The sequence below is a fragment of the Hemiscyllium ocellatum genome, chromosome 9 (assembly GCF_020745735.1).
Source record: "Hemiscyllium ocellatum isolate sHemOce1 chromosome 9, sHemOce1.pat.X.cur, whole genome shotgun sequence".
Classification (NCBI taxonomy): domain Eukaryota; kingdom Metazoa; phylum Chordata; class Chondrichthyes; order Orectolobiformes; family Hemiscylliidae; genus Hemiscyllium; species Hemiscyllium ocellatum.
The window spans coordinates 39,354,370-39,374,530 of NC_083409.1; the positions used below are offsets into that span (position 1 = coordinate 39,354,370).

Consider the following 20,161-nt stretch of genomic DNA (forward strand, 5'->3'; position numbering starts at 1 on the left):
TATGCAAATCATGAAGTACAGTAGATTTATGCTGAAGATCTGTTTAGACAAAGCAAAATGAACATGTTACAAGAATTAAGTCAGCTTAAGACTTCACTCTATGAAATGTTACAGACATCTGCGAATAGTTTTTCTACAGGGAAGATATGTTTTTTTTTATGGAACACTGATTGACCTTTCTATGCACACTGCTGGAGGCTGTAGTCTGCAGATCCCTCCTTAGAGTGAGGCACTCATGCGATCCCTGGACTATAATCACTTTTGAAAGATTTAATTGGCTGACCAGCCAGCGTCACTCAAGGGAGGGAAGTCTGTATATAATCTACATGGCACAGCAGCAAGCAGCAGAAGAAGAAGCTCAAGTTCAGAGCAATTTTATCTTGCTGAGGGACACCAAAGCAAAGGATCTGCCAAAATGTGCAAAGGATTGGCTGCGTTACCAGCAACATGCCTCGAAAGGTGAGCGAATTAACTACAACATTGGCTTAAGTTATTGACCAAGAATTTAATTTATTTATATCTGTGTTCTTATACTTCATTTTTGAATTGTTATGAATGTTATGTTTAATTTTTCACAAATTAGCTAGAATCTGGGACTTATACAAAACAATATCCAGAACTTATTTTTGTAAGCTTATCATTATTGTATTTAAATACCTATAACTATGGCAAGTCATTGCATCAAATGGCTTGTTGCCTTTTATTGCCTTGCATTTTCAATACAACAGTCTCAGACTTAGGCAATAATTTATTATTAAGTGTGTAAAATCAAGCAATTGGTTGCATTGGGTCTGATTGCTTATCTGGAGCCCAGTACAAAGTAAGTTGATCAACTGGGGAAAAGCATGCATTAAATATAGGTGATGGGGAGTAAAGATCAACAAATTGAATCCAGCCAAGTAAAGTGTATAATTAATCATCACTTACAAAATGCAACTCACACCTGAGATTAGTATAACCGTTTCTTTTGCCAAAACTGTTATGGAACATATTTTGAAATTAGGTATATGTACATCTTAACAGTGACACAAGGATCCATTGATGACCAGTAAATATTAATTGAGCAGAACTTGTTCTGAAAAGGAGTTATGTGCTTTTCAATGTAAGATCAAATCTGATGAATGAAATAATCTGCAGCTTGTGTTTACTACATTTGATGTGCAATTGCCTGTTTGATCCATCTTCTATGGAAAAAATATATCTTCAGCTACTTCAGAAAATGTTTATTTGATTACAGTCCAATGTTTTCTCCCTACTTCACTTCAACTTCTAATATAATCACATTTACACCACTAATAGTCTATGCCACCACACTTATTTTTATTATATCATTAAAAATGATAAGCTCATTGACAGGGTCTTTCAAAAACAAAGAATTTCAAACAATCTTTCAAGTTGAGGCAGCAAAAGGTACAGCTCACGATAAAAGGATTTGGAAGAAATAGTATCTCAGAATCATAGTCAGCCAGCATTGAAACAGACCCTTGAACCAACTAGTCCACTCTGACCATGTTCCTAAACTAAACTAGTCCCACCTGCCTGCATTTGGCCTATCTCGCTCCAAACCTTTCTGATTCATGTACTTATCCAAATGTCTTTTAAATTTGTATTTGTAGATTCATCCACTACTACTTCTGATAGATCATTCCACTCCCTTTTTGTGTGAAGTGATTACTCCTCATGTCCTTTTTTAAAAACTCTCCTCTCTCCTTAAAAATATGCCCCCTACATTTGGACTCCCCCACCAGAGAGAAAAGACATTTACTACTCACCTTTATTTTATACTTCTCATGATTTTATAATCTCTATAAGATCCTCCGACCCTCCAGTGAAAGAAAGTCCCAGTCTATCCAGCTTATTTTTATAACTCAAACCCCCACTCCCAGCAACATCCTGGAAAACCTTTTCTGAACCCTCTCCAATTTAGTAATATCCTCCTTTATACCTCATCGTCAGCCCCTATCAGGTGGGATTGTAATTCAGGACAAAAGGTCAATCAATTAGACACAAATGTCCAGAAAACCAGGGGAAAAGTTAATGTAAATGGTATGATATCAGATTATCACTGGCATGAAAATCTAGGAGCAATTTATTACTGGGAACTGAACTGATATTTCACCCAATCTCACCAAGTTTTAATAAACCCTCTCAGCTATCTATTAATTGTCAATGGTACTCAGGTGACAGGTACTAAATATAACACAAGTTCTAATTCAGTCTCTAGAGCTGTGTAAACGTCCAAGGATTTTTGGGCTCTTGTGGTGTAGTGGTAGTGTCCATACCTCTGACCCAGGAGACCACAGTTTAAGCTCTACTAGCTTCAGAGGTATGTAATAACATCCTGAATAAGTGGTTTTTTAAAAAAAAACCTGTGAGTTGGGCTCTTCACTTCATTGACTTAAAATCTCCCTCAAAATCAGTGTTTCTAAAATAAAACAGCAGTCATGTTGCACTGCTCCTGGTGCGGGTTGTTGAACATTTAATTTGTAACACTGATGATTTGGTGGTTAAAGAAGAGAGAAATCCAGATTTGTGTAAGAACATCTCTAAAAAGAATAAACTTTGGTAGGGTACCTACTTCTGAACCAGGTTGTCTGGGCTCAAGTCCCAACTGATCACTAAGCACCCTGAAAGAGGATTTTTAATACACAGCATGTGTCGCAGAAAATAGAAGCTTCTAAGTGAATGTAGAAGAATCAAAAGTACTATTCTTTAAACTTAAAAAGATTCTGAGGGGTGCCTACTTGAGTACAGACTGCAAGAGTTAGAGACTCCCATTCTCAGGGCAATGAATTGACAACATAAGACTGACATCAAGAGAAATTAACTTTTTTTTGAAGAGTTGTGAATCTTTGTAATTCTCCATTCTGGAGGACTTTAAACAAAAGTCAAAATGCTAGGGTAGAGAGCTTTTGAACCTGAGAGCAATCAATTAAATTGGTGAAAAACTGAATTAAGTCAAAGTAGTTAATGTGGATAAGTCACCCAGTCTGAGATGCAGAGCAGGAAAATCGACTTTTTGGGGGCAAAAGCCCTAATTCCTGATCAAAGGTTTTTGCCTGAAACATCGAGTGTCCTGCTCCTCAAAGCTGCTCGACCTGCTGTGCCTTTCCAGCACCACACTTATGAATCTAATCTCTAGCATCTGCAATACTCATTTTCACCTGATTGAGATGCACTCTAGTCTGCTGAGGGATGTATGAACAGAAATTTCAGATGTGCTAACCATAATCTTCCAATCCATTTTAATATAGATAATAGGAAAGCTTTTAAAAACCATGATCTGGAACAAAATGAACACGTATTGTCCATCAGGGATTTGTTAAGGGCAAATAATATTGACAGATTTAGAACACACCTCAGGCCACCCCAGATGCTGCACAATCCTATTAATTTTTGTGACTCGCTCATTAGAACTTGCGTTTGCTTCCTGCAGTATTGCGTCATAATGTACAGTTTGCTTGAATTGTGCAAGATGTTTGTCTTTCAGATTCCACTGTTCTGCTGGGTTGATGACTTCTAGAGTATGGTGCTCCTGTTAATTTGGGAAGTTTCACAATTTATATTTGTATCCTCAACTTTCTTCATAACGATATGCTGCTCTGGACAGCATGTTACCAATGTACATTTATTTCCTTTGCTTAGTCTGATCTTGAGATGATATCTATGCAAAGTAACATTCTTTGCAGATGCTTTAAACCAAATAAAAGTAAGTTGAGGAAGATACATTCAAGTAGCTAGTGGTTGGACACTACTGTAACTTTATCTTTCCCAAAAAAGGTATTGATGAAAATGCTCACAGTAAGAGGCAATAGCAGGCACACTTGTGTAGCCTTGTTCAGTTTGTACTAAATATCCTGGATACAAATGTAACTGCTCGATCCTTGCTACAAAGTACTTTCTCAGTGACATTCCCATGCAAGGTGATTTCCACACTAATATCTCAGTATCTCTGCATTGTTAGAATTGCTGACTGTTTGTTTGATTCTGGGGAAAAGCTGCTTCTTATTCATGTCCCGATAACACAGTACATCATTCGCAAGAGCTTGCTTGGAGGCTCACATTCAATGATAAATCAACCAAGAACTTTGCTAAATATTTCACACATAACAAATTGTGGCACAATTTTCATATCCAATGATCAATGCACCTCTGCTACAGCTCTCACCTTGTCAGGATCTAGGTAGAGTCTTTTGTTAGTATACAGCCTGTAATAGCATGGTTCTCGTTCGATCTAGCGTTGTAAGAAAATTGTGTAATAGCCGTACCATTTAAAACAATGGGACCAGAATCACGTTTTTGCCAATACAGGTAAGGAAAGTTCAGTCTACAAATACAGCCTAAATCCTTCAATCATGTTAAAGTCAATTTGTGTTGAAGAAAGACACATTATAACAGAACTGACTGTATTTGACTACAGAATTCTTCAATTGTATTTTTTTTGTTCAGTTTCATCTGGTGAGCTCTCGCCAGCTGTCAAGCAAAATTCTGATTGTAATCTGCAATGGCTTCTTACATTTTGTCTCCAAGACCATAGACTAGCAGGTCATCTACAGTAGCTTCCAATCAGGGAAGGTAAATAACGATCTCTGTAGTGGTTGTAATGAATCGGCCAGGTGGTTGTCATAGAGTATGAACTCCCTGATTTTGGAGCTGTTAATCTGGTCCAGTCAAGAAGTCCTGGCTTGCAGATACAAGCAGGAGTGTTGCTATCTTGTCATATGAAACTGGGATTTGAGGTTTGTCCTCATCTCTCTGTAAACTGGTTGAATAGGGCCTGGCTTTGCTGATTCTGTCTCTTGTAAAATTGTATACAGCTGTAAATGTTAACTGTTTTCTTTTCTTGTAAAGTTTTTTTAATAAAAAAAACAAGCAGTGTTGGAGGATTTTTAACTAGGTTAAGATAAGTGGCAGAGGTATGCAACTTTGGTTTAACATTTAATGAGATGCTGAGTGACCTGTTTTGTATATGGGATTAATGATGTAACCATGCAAAAGTGCCTCATACTGAAGCTCAGCTGGACTTCAAATAAGCACTATAAATGACTTTATTATTAGAAAATGCAGCAATAGAGCATATGTGTTGCAGGGTATGCTGATGGAAGCGGACACTCTCACCAGTCTGACCAATCTTGAGGAACATCACTTGAATGAAGGCAATTGCACTGCCTCACTCCAGGACATATCCTGAATAGAGGGACTCTAGATCAGTCCATAGTAAAATCTCAAAACAAAAGCAAGGTTCGACCAAACGGTTTAAAATTTCATCAGGATCAGGGTCAGCAAGCCACTGTAGTTACTGCCAGCATGTGGACCCAAGACAGCAAAACAGTTCCACTAGACCGAAACGGAGTAAGAGCACTCATAGTCCACTATCTGGGAGCGTGCACACCCTGGAAAGTCTACAACTTCAAATTCAGAACAATTAAATTTCTTAGCAAGGTCCAAGTCAGAAGGACAAAATAAATATCTGGTTAAATGGTCACCTGGTACTAATGGAGGTTGATACCAGCGAGGCCATTTTAGTGATCACAGAACCAGTCTTTAACAAAATCTGCTCTAGACCAGTAACCCTTACACTCTAGCAAGACCTCAGCTAGACTAGGAACATATACCAAGGAATTATTACAGACTAAGAGTACAACTCCAGTGCAGGTCTTTGAGAAGCAGCTGTTTCAGTTATCACTGATATTTGTAAAAGACTTGGGGCCGAAGCCAGTGGGGGTGAAATTGGTTGAAAAAGATTCACTTTGGCTCATCATATTTCAATTCAAAAATGGCTGGCTGAGTGACTTCCTAATTAAAGATCTGGAAGTACTTCAGAAAGCTCTAGGGACAATCAAAGGATCCAAGGCCAACTTGCATACTGACCAGGAAGGAATTCCATAAAGAAGGCCTGCCGCGTGCCATTTGCCTTACAGGCAAAGATCAGAAGGCTGGAAAGAGGAGTCATCAAACCATTTTGTGAAATGGCAGCACCAGTTGTACTGGTTGTAAAGCCCGATGGGTCGACTAACTTTTCCTCGGGATTTTAAACAAATGGTGAATGGCTTTTCACAGCTGGATAAATAATTTATGCGGAGAGCTGGCAGGGGGACTGTCATCACAAATCCAGACATGAGCCACGCATATTTCCAATTGCAGTTAGATGCAGGTTCACAGGATGCTATAATTAATATCCAGAAGGTTTTGTACCAATATACAAGACAGCCATTTGGGGTATCATCTTATGCAATTTTTCAGCAGATGATGAAGAACATTTTACAAGGTCTACCCTGGGTTACCATGTATCTAGATGTTGTATTAACAGCAGGGAAGACAATAAGGAGCAATTGGAGAACTAGGACATGGTCTTTAGATGTCCCTCCCTGGTGGGTGTACACCTTAGAAGAAAAAAAACTGTGTATTCCAGGCACCCAAAGTGAACTTGGACTAAACTGTTGACAAGACTAAGTTAATCACCTTCACTTTATCTTCCAATGGATGTAAAAGTGCCCCAGCTCCCATGTCTGGACCAGAGCTTAGGTCTTTCCTTGGGCTGATGCTCTATTATGGAAAGTTCACATATAACCTGGTCTCCACTCTGGCACCTCTGCATCAACTCTTTTTTGTTTAAAAAAAAAGGTCAGCCTTTGAAATAGTTGTGTAGCCAAGCTGTAGCTTTCCAGGAAATGAAGAAACAGCTGTCATCCTCTCAGGTGTTTTCACATTATGATCTCAAGTGAGATCTGGTATAGACATACGATGCCTCCCCATATAACACCAAAGCAGCATTTGCACATAGGGAGCTCAATGCTGAGGATCACACAAAAGCATATGCATCCAGGACTATGGTAATCCAGAAGTAAATGTGCGCAAATAGAGAAGGAAGGTTTGGCAGTTATATTTGGAGTCTGTGTGTTAGTCATAAATTTGTAATAACAATGGGCCACAAACCCCTGCTAGGTCTACTTAAAGACAAAGCAGCACCATCCATAACTTCAGGCTGAATTCAGCGGTGAGCTCTAATAATAACTGTGTATAATTTCAAGTTGGAATACCATCCGGGAGGCCAAGTAGTAAAAGTGGATGCAATTTTCTGGACACACTTCCAGTTACTGCTGACAGTATCAGACTTGGGATGTGGTAAGATCCAGTTGTGGCAAAACTGAAACAGCTGGTGGTGATGGGGCAAACGAAAAAGCTGTTTCAACCAGAATTGAAACCTTTTTGGACTCTGAGAGACCAGATCATTGTAGAAAATGGCATATTATCAGGAGGAACAAGAGTGATTGTCCTGAACAAAGTTCACTCCAGAGTCATCCAGGGGTTTGCAAAATGAAAATGTAGGAGTGAGGTTATGTCTGATGGCCAGGATTGGTTGCAGACATAGCTACATTTATGGGGAATGTGGTTTCAGTTACATGTTGACTGTGCAGATCCTTTCATGGATTAAATGTTCTTAGTGATGGTGGATGCCCACTCAAAATGGCTGGACATGCTTCCAGTTAGTTCGTCAAACATGGGAACAACAAAAGAAATACTGTGCACATCTCCTGCAATACACGGACTCCCGGAAGTGTTAGCTATAGATAACGGGCCATTGTTTGCCAGCAGGGAATTTTGAGTATTTCCAAAAGTTGAATGGCAATCATCATTTTTAAGGGCAGTTCCAGACCATCATCCCTCATCCATCATCCAATGGTCTGGCAGAAAGAACAGTCCAAACTTTAAAGGCAGGCTTAAAGTAACAGCCTACAGCTTCTCTAGATACCAACTGTCCTAGTTCCTATTTGATTACATGACCACCCCCTCATGCAATTACAGGAATAACTCCAGAGTTACTAATGGTTAAATCTGATCTTGCCGAACCTCTAGAAGGGAAGGTGAAAGGTATCAGGAACAGCAATGGCAGACAGAAGACTCTGCTAAGCGAGAGAGGCCACTTGCTTCAGGAAACAATTTTTTTTGATGTAGGAACCACAGGAATGGCCCTGCCATGGATAAGAGGCAAGGTCGATTTGAGGTATAAATTCTTTGAAGAGGCAGCAATTAAATTTTAGAGCAGGAAAACCCAGTGGATATTATCTATCTAGGCTTCCAAAATGGCTTTGATAAGGTGCCTCCTGGGAGGCTTCTGAATAAGATGAGGGCCCATGGTGTTCAAGGTGAGCTACTGGCAGGGATTGAGGATTGGCTGTCTGACAGAAGGCAGAGAATTGGGATAAAAGTTTTTTTTTTGGAATGGCAGCTAGTGATAAGTGGTGTCCCACAGAGTTCGGTGTTGGGGCCACAGCTGTTCACTCTATATATTAATGATCTGGATGAAGGGACTGGGGGCATTCTGGCGGAGTTCACCGATTGATAAAATGTTAGGCGGACAAGCAGGTCGTTCTGAGGTGGTGGGGAGGCTGCAGAAATATTTAGACAGTTTAGGAGAGTGGTCCAAGAAATGGCTGATGAATTTCAATGTGAACAAATGTGAGGTCTTGCACTTTGGAAAAAAGAATACAGGGACGGAATATTTTCTAAACAGTGAAAAAATTCCTAAAGCCAAAGTACAAAGGGACCTGTGAATGCTAGTCCAGGATTCGCTAAAGGTTAACTTTTGCAGGTTGAGTCTGTGGTTAAGAAAGCAAATGTAATGTTGTCATTTGTCTCGAGGGTTGGAATGTACAAACAACAATATGCTACTGAGACTTTATAAAGCTCTGGTTAGGCCCCACTGTGTCCAGTTTTGGGCCCCATACCTCAGAAAGGACATACTGGCACTGGAGAGTGTCCAGCAAAGATTCACACGGATGATCCCTGGAATGGTAGGCTTAACATACGATGAACAGCTCAAGATCCTGGGATTGTATTCATTAGAGTTTAGAAGGTTGAGGGGAGATCTAACAGAAACTTACAATATAATGCATGGCTTAGAAAGGGTGGATGCTGGGAGTTTGTTTCTGTCAGGCAGAGATACTAGGGCCCATAGGCACAGCCTTAGTATTAGAGGGAGTCAATTTAAAACAGAAATGAGGAGACATTTCTTCAGCCAGAGAATGATGAGCCTGTATAATTCATTGCCACGGAGTGCAGTGGAGGTCAGAACGTTAAATGTCTTCAAGGCAGAGATAATTCCTTGCGAGATCAAGAATTTAAGGAATACGGGGAGAGTGCGGGTAAGTGGCATTGAAATGCCCATCAGCCCAGATTGAATGGTGGAGTGGACTTGATGGGCCAAATGGCCTTACTTCCACTCCTATGTCTTATGGTCTTATGTGATGGGTCAGGTCAGGTGATGTATAAAGTTTGGGTTGGTGCGATGGTTCTGAATAAGCACACAGACCATATGGAAGCTGCAAACTCACAAACAGGTGCAGGAACAAAATGTGCCAGGCTCCTTAACAGCCTTTCTGACTGTGTTCTGGAGACCATGGATTTTCCCTCTGTCAAGCGTTGAAGATACCTCCAAGTCTGAGATGGACATGATGGATGTTGCCACCTCAATACCTTTTGCCGTCTGAAGAAGAGAATGAATTTCTTCCGAGATACTCCTGGCACAAGAGGTGAGCTCCTGTGCATTTCACTTGGCCTGTATCAGAGGCCGAGTTGGAAGAACCTGACTCAGTGCTAAGATGCCCCAGGAGGAGCTTAATTATAAAAAAAATTAGTCTGTCCTCAGACTCAGGGGGTAGGATGTACTGTTGTAATAGGGTGCACCTCATAGAACATGAATTCCCTGTTTGGACCAGATTAACAGCCCCAGTTAGGGAGCTCTGGCTGACAGATATACATAGAGTGAACAGAAACTCTGACACTCCTGAGAGCTGGTTCTGAGGGAGCTGGATCAGTGTCAAGGACCCTCCACATGTAAATAAAGGATGACTTGGTGATGGGTTACTGGCCTCTGGAGTTATTTCAAACTCATGCTGTCTACATGAATACTCATACTAATCACATGCCAAACAGATATGTGCAGCCATCTGTTTATCCCAGATGGCATTCAGAATGGATTAGAAAGCTGTTACTTTCATCCAGCTTCACCTGCCAGTAAGCGTCAGGTTTAGTAAAGATCTTTGCCTGCCTTGGGAAATTGTGGCAAAATGTCTTCAATGATTGGCATGTGGTAGTGAGATTTCTTCAAAGATTTCTTGATATTCGTTAGATCAACTTTTTTTAACTTTTCTCAGTAAACAACAAAAACCTGGAAATTAGATGCAAAAACAGAAATTGCTGGAAAACTCAGCAGGTCTGGCAGCATCTGTGATGAACATAAGAGCATAATATAAGAACTCGGAGTAGGCCATCTGGCCCTTTGAGCCTGCACCACCATTCAATAAGATCATGGCTCTTCTATTCATGGCCTCAGCTCCACTTACCCACACTCTCACAGTAACTCTTAATTCTTTGTGCAAAATATTATCTATCTTAGCTTTAAAAATGTTTACTGAAGTAGCGTCAACTACTTCCCTGGGCAAGGAATTCCATAGATTAACAATGCTCTGGGTGAAGAAGTTCCTTCTCAATTCAGTCCTAACTCTGCTCCCTCTAACCTTGAGGCTATAGCCTCTTGTCTAGTTTCACCTGTCAGTGGAAACCTCCTCTCTACTTCTATCGTATCTATTCCCTTCATAATTTTATGTTTCTATAAAATCCCCTCTCATTCCTCTAAATTCCAATGAATATAATCCAAATCAACTCTGCCTCTCCTCATAAGCCAACCCCCTCAACTCCAGAATCAAAGTAGTGAACCTCCTCTCCACCCACTGTAGTGCCAGTACATGCTTAAGTAAGGAGACCAAAACCTCGTGCAGTACTCCAGACGTGGCCTCACCAGCACCCTGTACAGCTGCAACATTAACTCCCTGCTTTTAAACTCAATCCCTTCAGCAATGAAGGACAAAATTCCATTTGCCTTCCTAATTACTTGTTGTATCTGCAGACCAACCTTCTGTGATTCATGCACAAGGTCACCCAGGTCCCTCTGCATAACAGCATTCAGCAAATTTTACCATTCAAGTAATAATCCTTTTTACTGTTGCTTCTACCAAAATGGATGACTTCACATTTATTAACATTTGTATTCCATCTAGGCGAAAGTAAGTACTGCAGATGCTGACGATCAGAGTCAAAATTAAAGTAGTGCTGGAAAAGCACAGCAGGTCAGGCAGCATCCGAGGTGCAAGAAAATCGGCATTTCAGGCAAAAGCCCTTTATCAGGAATTCCATCTGCCAGACCTTTGCCTACTCACTGAAAGTATCTATGTTCTTCTGAAAGTTTCCCAGTCCTCTGCACACTTTGCTCTGCTGTTCATCTTAGTATCATCTGCAAAGTGCCACATCACATGTGGTGCCCAACTCCAAATCATCTGTAGAAATTGTAAATAATTGCGGTCCCAACATGGACCCCTGAGGCACACCACTAATTATTGATTGCCAGCTGAATAGCACATATTTATCCCCACTCTTTGCTTCCTGTTAGTCCACCAATCCTCTATCCATGCTAATACCTTACCTGTAACACCATGCATTTTATCTTGTGCAGCATCCTCTTGCGTTGCACCTTGTCAAAAGCCTTTTGGAAATCCAGGTACACCACATCCATTGGGTCCCTGTTGTCCACTTTGCTTGTAATGACTTAATAGAATTCCAAAAGATTTATTTAAGCATGACCTGCCCTTGATGAGCCCATCCTATCTAGGGGAGAAAGCAAAGTTAATGTTTTTGGTCCAGTGACTCTTCCTCAGAATTCTGAAGATGGGTCATTGGACCCGAAACGTTAACTCCAATTTGTTCGTTGCTATCATTTAGCTAATCCAAACTTTGGGAGATGTCACTTTATTGCATATTCCCTTATTTAAGGCTGGATTAGAACGTAAGCTGGAGGAGTTGGAATTTTTCTCCTTTTTTACAGCAGAGAAAGTTAAGAGGGGGTTTGATCAAAATTAAGAAATAATGACATACTGCTAATAATTCAAAACTACTTCCAATGATTGAGGGGTTGATAAAGTGAGGCAGAAAAATAGAGACCAATGATCAGAGACTTGCTGAGGCAAAGAGTTAGGTTTAACATTAAGATTTGGGATGCTCTGTCTGTAAGGTCAATACAGACTCAATGGCAATAATGTATTATGAATCCTTGAAAAAGAAGTGCAGTGATATGGAGAATGTCCAGAGACAGGGCCAGACTTGATTGACCAACTGGGAGAGGAAATGGTTTTGTGGTGATGTCTTTAAGCCAGTAACGCAGAACCCACACCAATGTTCTGGGGACATGTATCGGAATTCCATGGTGAAATTTCAATTCAATAAAAGTCTGGAATGAAAAGCTATCCAAATGGAGTCCATGTAACTGTTGTCAATTGTCATAAAAAGCCATTTGGTTCACAGATGACCTTTTAGGGAGAGAAATTTTCCATCTTTATCTGGTATGCTCCACATGTAACCCAAGACCCACAGCAATCTGTTTGACTTTAACTGCCCTTGGGGGGCCTGATCCTGAAGTACTGATATTTCCCACAATTTGATTGCTACAATCTGCACACTGCCTTCTCTAATTATAGCACAGACTGATTCAACTGGCTTTTGTTTATACCATTGGCAGGCTTTGACAAATACATAATTGACACTGTCATTACAATATCTATATAGAAACAAATCAAACTACAGCTGACTTGCTGTACAGTTAGTTTGGAGAACTTAATTTATAGCTGTTAATTTATTTCCTAAGTATCACTGAGACCTTTTCTCTTTCTGCCCACCTTGGTAGTACATTGATTTTCATTAATTGTTCTCGTGAAATTCAGCATAAAATAAATAAGGGGTGGCACAGTGGTTAGTACTGTTGCCTCACAGTGCCAGGGAGCTGGGTTTGATTCCAGCCCCAGGTGATTATCTGTGTGAAGTTTGCACATTCTCCGCATGCTTGAGTGGGTTTCTGCTGGGTGCTCAGGTTCCCTCCCACAGATGTGCAGGTTTAGTGGATTGGCCATGCTAAATGGCCCATAGAGTCCAGGGATGTGTAACCTTGGTGGATCAGCCATGATAAATGTGGGGTTATGGGGATAGAGTGAGGCAAAGGGTCTGAGCCAATACTCTTTGGAGGGTTAGTGCAGACTTGATGAGCTGAATGACCTCTTCCCACACTATAGGGATTCTACGATTCTGAATGATCAGTGCAACCACATTTCTCCAAATGCCCAAAGGGACAAAAGACTTAAATATAATTGAGTTAAGAAGTCTGTTAGTTGAAATATCTTTTTCAACTTTAATATTAAATACTTTTTTTTAACAAAACTAACTTTGTTACTTTTTGAAGACATTTTGTAACTAAAAGGACAACAAAAAATACCAGCAATCAAATTCATTTCTGTTAATGTTGTTGGAAACCAAAGAACCACTATCTTTTTTAAAGTGACTAAGATAAGGAAAGATTGTTCTGAAATCCCCTGGCACTCCTGATAGCAGATCAAAAACCTGCCCTAGAAAATTGAGCACGTAATGGGAAATAATAACTTAAACAAAACTATCAAATAAACAGTGATTTTATCATCTCACAAATGGTTCCAGCATTTAAATGTCAAGGAGGGACATATCTCATTGTATTAGACAGCAGTTTATTTTCCAGTTAAGTAATTTGTACATTGACATTCCAGACTAAGATGATCGGTTTACTATGACAGGTTTATCTTAATTATGCTGATATTTTGTGGACCGAGGAAAGGACAAAGCTAAAACTTTCTACAAGTTATTAATATATTGCCACTTATTATCCACAACCCGACAATTACAATTTTTTTTAAAAGGTTACAATTTTTTTTTTAAAAAGTCAGTTATTAAGAAAAATACACTTTTCTGTAGTTAGAATATACACAATCATGGTATATTTTTCTGCAAAATAAAGCTACTGATAGAAGACCCTTATAAAGTGCTATAAACTTCAATCACTTTTGTCAAGTGTATTTTCAGAAATTTAGCAGTCTAAATGCATTAATTATAAAAATATAATCGTGTCAACATGCAATTCTTATGAAACCAATGGTTCTGATAGTCCCTAAACAAATTTGCTAAGGGATGGCATGAGATCATTTTGTTTATGTTGACATTTGTCCTATAGGTGTGTGAGTACTTGAAATTACAAGTGGTGCAACTTGGCATTACAATTGCCCCAAAGGATTCGTGGCAAAAGTATTTGCTTTCCTAATTGCTTGTCATTCCTGCTTGTTAACCTTTTGTGATTTGTGGACCAAGACCATCAGATTCCTTTGAATCCTAAAGTTCCTAGTTCCTTTGTTTTAAAGTGTATCATGCTTTTCTATTTTTCCTACAAAAACATGGATAGTTTCAAACTTTTCCACATTATGCTATCACGGACAATATATGTATTTCGTTGTCCATACGCAGTTTACTTATGCGTGAAATCTGTGGAATTTCTGATTCTTGGAGTGATATTTCCTACATTAAAAAAATTTCAGCAGAATTGGCAAAGTAAAATAAAAAATTTCCTATTATCACACACATGTCCTAGAGATTATTTACCCTGACCCTCCATGCACCCGGTCATGTATACTCAAGAAATACTGAAGAAACATTGCAAGTTATAAATACTTCAGTCTCTTCCACAGTGAGCCTGTAGTTTCTTTAGCTGAATTGATGTTTTAATTGGAACGAAGGAGTGATAGAAGTAGATGGTTTTTCTATAACTGAGGTTTCTTGTAGTTATGTTGCCATGATTGAAGAATCAGCAGATGAACTTACAGTTAGAATAGATTGAGGGATATTCCTTCTCCCTGTTTCAAAGTATAACTATTTTACTTCCGCTTCATTGTTCATAGAATTCATACAGTGTGGAACCAAGCCATTCACTCCGTTAAGTCCACAACGACCCTCCGAGCATCCTACTCCCACCCACGCCATCTCTGTAACCTTTCATTTCCCATTCAGCTAACCTGCACACCCTGGACACAATGGGCAGTTTCGCATTCCCAGTCCACCTCACCTGTACGTTTTTGGACTGTGGAAGGAAACACATACAGACACAGGGCGATTGTGCAAACTCCACACAGACAGACAGTCTCCTGAGGTTGGTCCCTGACACTGAGCCACCATGCCGGCCATGGTCTTTGGACTGGTTCTCAGGTGATCATCAGATTGTATCACTTGTGGCATTACTGTCTGTGATTGAACAGCATCTTCTGTTACTTTTAAAAGTAGGCTAAACTGTGGCTGTTTTTACCATGTAACATATTACAAGCCCAAAGATGTCCTGTCAAAATTAGTGCTGGGTTGGCCTACGCATCCTTTAGTCAACTATCCATACTACTTTTGAGATGGATAGTTTTCTGAATTGAATTCCTAGTCAATCCAAATGCCCATTGAATGCCTTTCTTGAAAAGACATTGAGTTTCAATGGGTCTGGAGAATGGGCTTATATGTGATACCCTTGTTTCATTTAAGTTCACGCATAACAGAAGGACTTGTGAACATCCCAAAAATAGATTTTATTCCTAACAATTGTTAAAAATTGGGAGATTTCAGAAAGCCTGATTGCATCAGTGCACAACTTGGAGATTGGCTGGGGGAAGATTTTTTTTTTCTCTAGTTTTTAAAATGATCTTGTCTTCAATTGCCCAGTGCTAGATTGTGCTCACTATTTCAGCTTGACCACTTTGTCCATTCCATACCTTAATGCTGCTAGTTCTCCAAGGATCTGTCTGGCTTCCTCAGCAAAGTAGTGCCAGGTCCTGCCATGCCTGCACTTCACTTCTTTCACTGGCATCGGGAAGTTGGGTTTCTCCCACCCACTGGATACACTTGGTGCCACTGAGTGGGCAGAGGGATTGGCATCAATGAGGTAAAAACAATGACTGCAGATGCTGGAAACCAGATTCTGGATTAGTGGTGCTGGAAGAGCACAGAAGTTCAGGCAGCATCCAAGGAGCAGCGAAATTGATGTTTCGGGCAAAAGCCCTTCATCAGGATTGGCTCCTACTCAATTAGGGCATTAGTATTTTAAAAGTGGTTTTGTGTGAGCAGTGCAGTTGAGGCAGGGGTCCAATATCCTGAATTCATCTGAGTATTGGAAAGACATTGAAAATCCAGCCCCATGTCAACATTTAAAAGTATAGCAGGTCGAAGGAAGCAGCAGGGAAGGCACATGGGGCTTGATTTGACATGACCTGGAACGATGTGTATTCTGTGGATGGTAGCGGGTCATAAAACAGGTCTGGTGGTAGGCCTAACCTCTCCAGAACCATCCATGGTCTGCTTCCCATTATACACTAGGTGGGAAGTAAAGGAGTGTGTGCCAGAATCAGCAATAAATAAATTTGTTTGCAAGCCTATTGACTACACTAATCCATTTGGCAGCAACTCCCAAATGTAGGATCTCCTCCTAATGAACGAGAGACATTTCACACTCTCTCAATTTCATTAGCCCACTCACAATATGCCATAACTGGGGGTGAGGAGAGGATGCGGATGTAGCAGTTTGTAGGGTGTATCAACTTTGCACTCACCCGATAAACTACAGCCCATGAGGACTACGAATGTGCGCAAGATTAAGACTGCTATTAAGAGAATCTCTTGAGAGCAGGAGGGCTCCAGCACAAGCAAGTTGGGCCAAGCAGCATGCTTCCAGTTGTAATTTTCATGCCATTAACTTCATAGAGGAATATTTGCAGACAACGTTTTTCACAACCAGTTGACAAAATATCATGAGGTGCGCATAAAGCGTCCTGTCAAGCTTGCCATGCATTTATCAGGATCCAGCTGTGCATACATATTGCTGCTACATTTTGCATGCCTTTATTTTCCATGCTCTGGAGAATCCCTCACACGGTCAATATTTCAAACCTGTAGATTATACAGGATGCTCAGACAGTGTGCTTTCTCAATTCTGCATTCGTCTGTAGGAAATAAGCAAATGCCCCTCAGGACACACATCTTTTCCAGCATAGTGGAAACTTTGCCAAAGCCAACAAATAGCAGGCATCAAGAATATTACTGACTTTGGGAAACTGTATCATGTTTTACCCCAATTCCCATGACAATCGAGAGGTAATTTTGCTTATTCAGCCTGTCAAACAGGGCCCCCTGCACAGTTGTATCTTTCTGTTAAGCATTTGGGGAGGTTGCACAGCCATAGATATAGAGGCTGACAGTACAGACACTCAAAGTAGTCTAAAGTTTCCCTGTAACATTCACTGTTTAATTGTTACACATAATTAAAAATGAGCTGCAATTTAAAATCCGTTTGGAACACAGGTAAATCACAAGTGCAAACACAAAGTCTATTTTGCTGGTGTGACCTGTCAGCAGAATATTACAAACATATGCTTTAGGAGCAGAAATGGGCCATTTGGCCCTTCAAGTCTGCTCCACCATTCAGTAAGGTCATGGTTTATCTGTTTGTGCTGCAAATTCTATGTTCAAATCCACCTCTGATTCCCTTTCCAAACATGAGTCTGTCTAACTCTGCTTTAAAAATATTCAATGACCCTGCATCTGTTGCCCTTTTCAGGCAGACAATGTGACATATTCCTGTCTGAAATATGTATTAGATTCTCCAAGTTTTTCTTGCACCCAACCCCATGTGTTGACAAGAGGTATATAGCGGCATATATAAGAGTAGTACCATTGTTGTTTGCACCAAGAACAATATGCACATTTTTTTTATCACAACCAACAGCAGTTCAAAGTGATAAATCATGCTTTTGTATTCCTTTTTCTTTCTGTTCTGCCGATTAATCGTAAAATGCTCATTATTTTTCTGAATGCATTACAAGGAAGCTAATCCTTTAACTCTGGTAGTAAAGACCACATTATATTGTATACATTAATCTAGCACAGGCTTAAAATGCCTCCGTATTTGGATGATGTATGCTCAGTTAATGTTAAAATCCTTCCTGAATTAACATCAAGACCTTGACTTGAGACTCAGGAGCAGAGGGTACCATTATTTAATGGCCCAATTCAATTGGCTAATGATAAGTGTTTGCACTTCAGGGGTTCCAAGCTGGCTGTAGAAAGCTGAAATTCAAAACAATAAGAGCATGCTGGAAATCATGCAATGGATCAGGCAACATCTGAGGAACAAGGAATAGAAGTAATAGAAGATCATTGACTTGAAACATTAACCCTGTTTCCTTTTCTATAGCTGCTGCCTGACCTGCTCAGTTTTTCCAGTGTTTTTGATTTTATTGCAGATTTCCAGCAACTTCAGTCAACTGCTTTTGTTCAGAACCTGTTTAACAGTGGCTGATAAACAGCAAAGATCTGAATGGGTTGTTCACCACAGGCTGTTAAAAAGCTGTGGTGCAGGATAATACAGTATAACTGGAGCATTCATCATTTGCTGATCACCAAGCTGTTACAGAGGTTGTTACTCCTCCAAGTCTTGATAACATCCATTTTATTTCTTTCCTGGAAGCCATCATCTTTGCTTCATTAGCATCTCACATCTAGCAAGACACAAGAAATTTAGCCTGACAACTTCATCGCAATTTTCATGCTCCTTTATGAACCTCATCCCACTCTTCGTCATCTGAACCAACCAAAATACCCTTGTATTCGTTTATCTTGCCCATATTTATCTAGTTTCCTCTTAAAAGGTTTGGATCATATATGTTACATCTGGAGTTTAAGGGAAATTTCCCATCAGTTCCATTGTAGTCTATTTGCCAAAAGCAGTCATCAGTAACAATGTCATTGAATGAATTCCAGAACCATTGCATGAAATGATCCTCACGTGTATGTATCATGATTCTGACTGCCAAGGAAAATATTATCCTCAGTCAGAAAGATATAACTCCAAGTAGATAAAACATGCTCTCAGTATTATTGCCACTCTTCAGTACAATACCATCAATAGTTTGGTATTGTTTTCCATCTGGCTTGTAATAAAGAACATACATATGTATATTTAATATCTGGTTTCAACAAACTGCGTCATCTCGGGTATATGATAAAAATCTCCTTTCTTGTGAACTTGGCCACAGTCCCCTTCTCCATAAAGATTTTCACTAGATTTCAGTCCAATTGGCTACTTACAACCTAAATACAAGGAGGTGAGGGAGGCAATTTTGTTACATAGCTGGAGTTTCATTCTCACGTTCTATTTGAGTTTCTTATCTTAATTGGTAGAAAGCCATGTTTGTCAATGTTATCTGTATTGATTTCAAAGCAATGATGTAACTCAATAGTCAAAGAGCTGACGTACATCTTTTGACATACCTACCACCAGAATCTTTTTAAAAAGAGCATATGGAGAAACAAGTCATTTGACCCAAACGGTCTCTGTCAGTAAAGCTGTTAGAACATAATGTACAGCTCAGAACAGGCCCTTAGGCCCACAATGTTGTGCTGAGACTTAATCCTAATGTAAAATATTATGACTTAACCTACACATCCCTCAACTCACTGCTATCCATGTGCATGTCCAGCCATCGCTTAAATGTCCCTAATGACTCTGCTTCCACCAACACCGCTGGCAACGCATTCCATGCATTCACAACTCTCTGCGTAAAGAACCTTCCCCTGACGTCTCCTCTATACCTTTCTCCTAATATTTTAAAACTATGACCCCCTCGTACCAGTCAATCCTGCTGTGGAGAAGAGTCTCTGACTATTGACTCTATCAATTCATCTCATTATCTTGTATACCTCGATCAGGTCTCCTCTCTTCCTCCTTCTCTCCAAAGAGAAACGTCCGAGCTTATTCAACCTTTCTTCATATGGCAAGCCCTCCAGTCCAGGCAGCATCCTGATAAACTTTCTTTGCATCCTCTCCAAAGCCTCTGTATCTTTCCAAGTGTGGTCTCACCAGGGACTTGTAGAGCTGCAGCAAAACCTCACAGCTCTTAAACTCGATCCCCCTGTTGATGAAAGCCAAAACACCATATGCTTCCTTAACAACCCTATCCACTTGGGTGGCAACTGTGAGGGATCTATGTACTTGCACATCCAGATCCCTCTGTTCCTCCACACTGCCAAGAATCCTGTCTTTAATCCTATATTCAGCATTTGAGTTCGACCTTCCAAAATGCAACACTTCCTATTTATCCAGGTTGAACTCCATCTGCCATTTCTCAGCCCAGCTCTGCATCCTGTCAATGTCACACTGCAGCCTGCAATAGCCCTCGATACTATCAACGACATCTCCAATCTTTGTGTCATCTACAAATTTACTAACCCA

General features: G+C 40.1%; 1 protein-coding gene across 1 annotated transcript in view; it reads left to right on the forward strand.

Moving 5' to 3' along the window:
- The first annotated feature begins 326 nt into the window (after positions 1-326).
- Positions 327-20,161, forward strand: part of LOC132818973 (regulator of G-protein signaling 5-like) — a 42,162-nt gene continuing 22,327 nt past the window's right edge. The window contains exon 1 of the mRNA XM_060830165.1: positions 327-459. Coding sequence (XP_060686148.1) covers positions 416-459 — 44 coding nt within the window. The 5' untranslated portion in view covers positions 327-415. The remainder of the gene's footprint in view (positions 460-20,161) is intronic.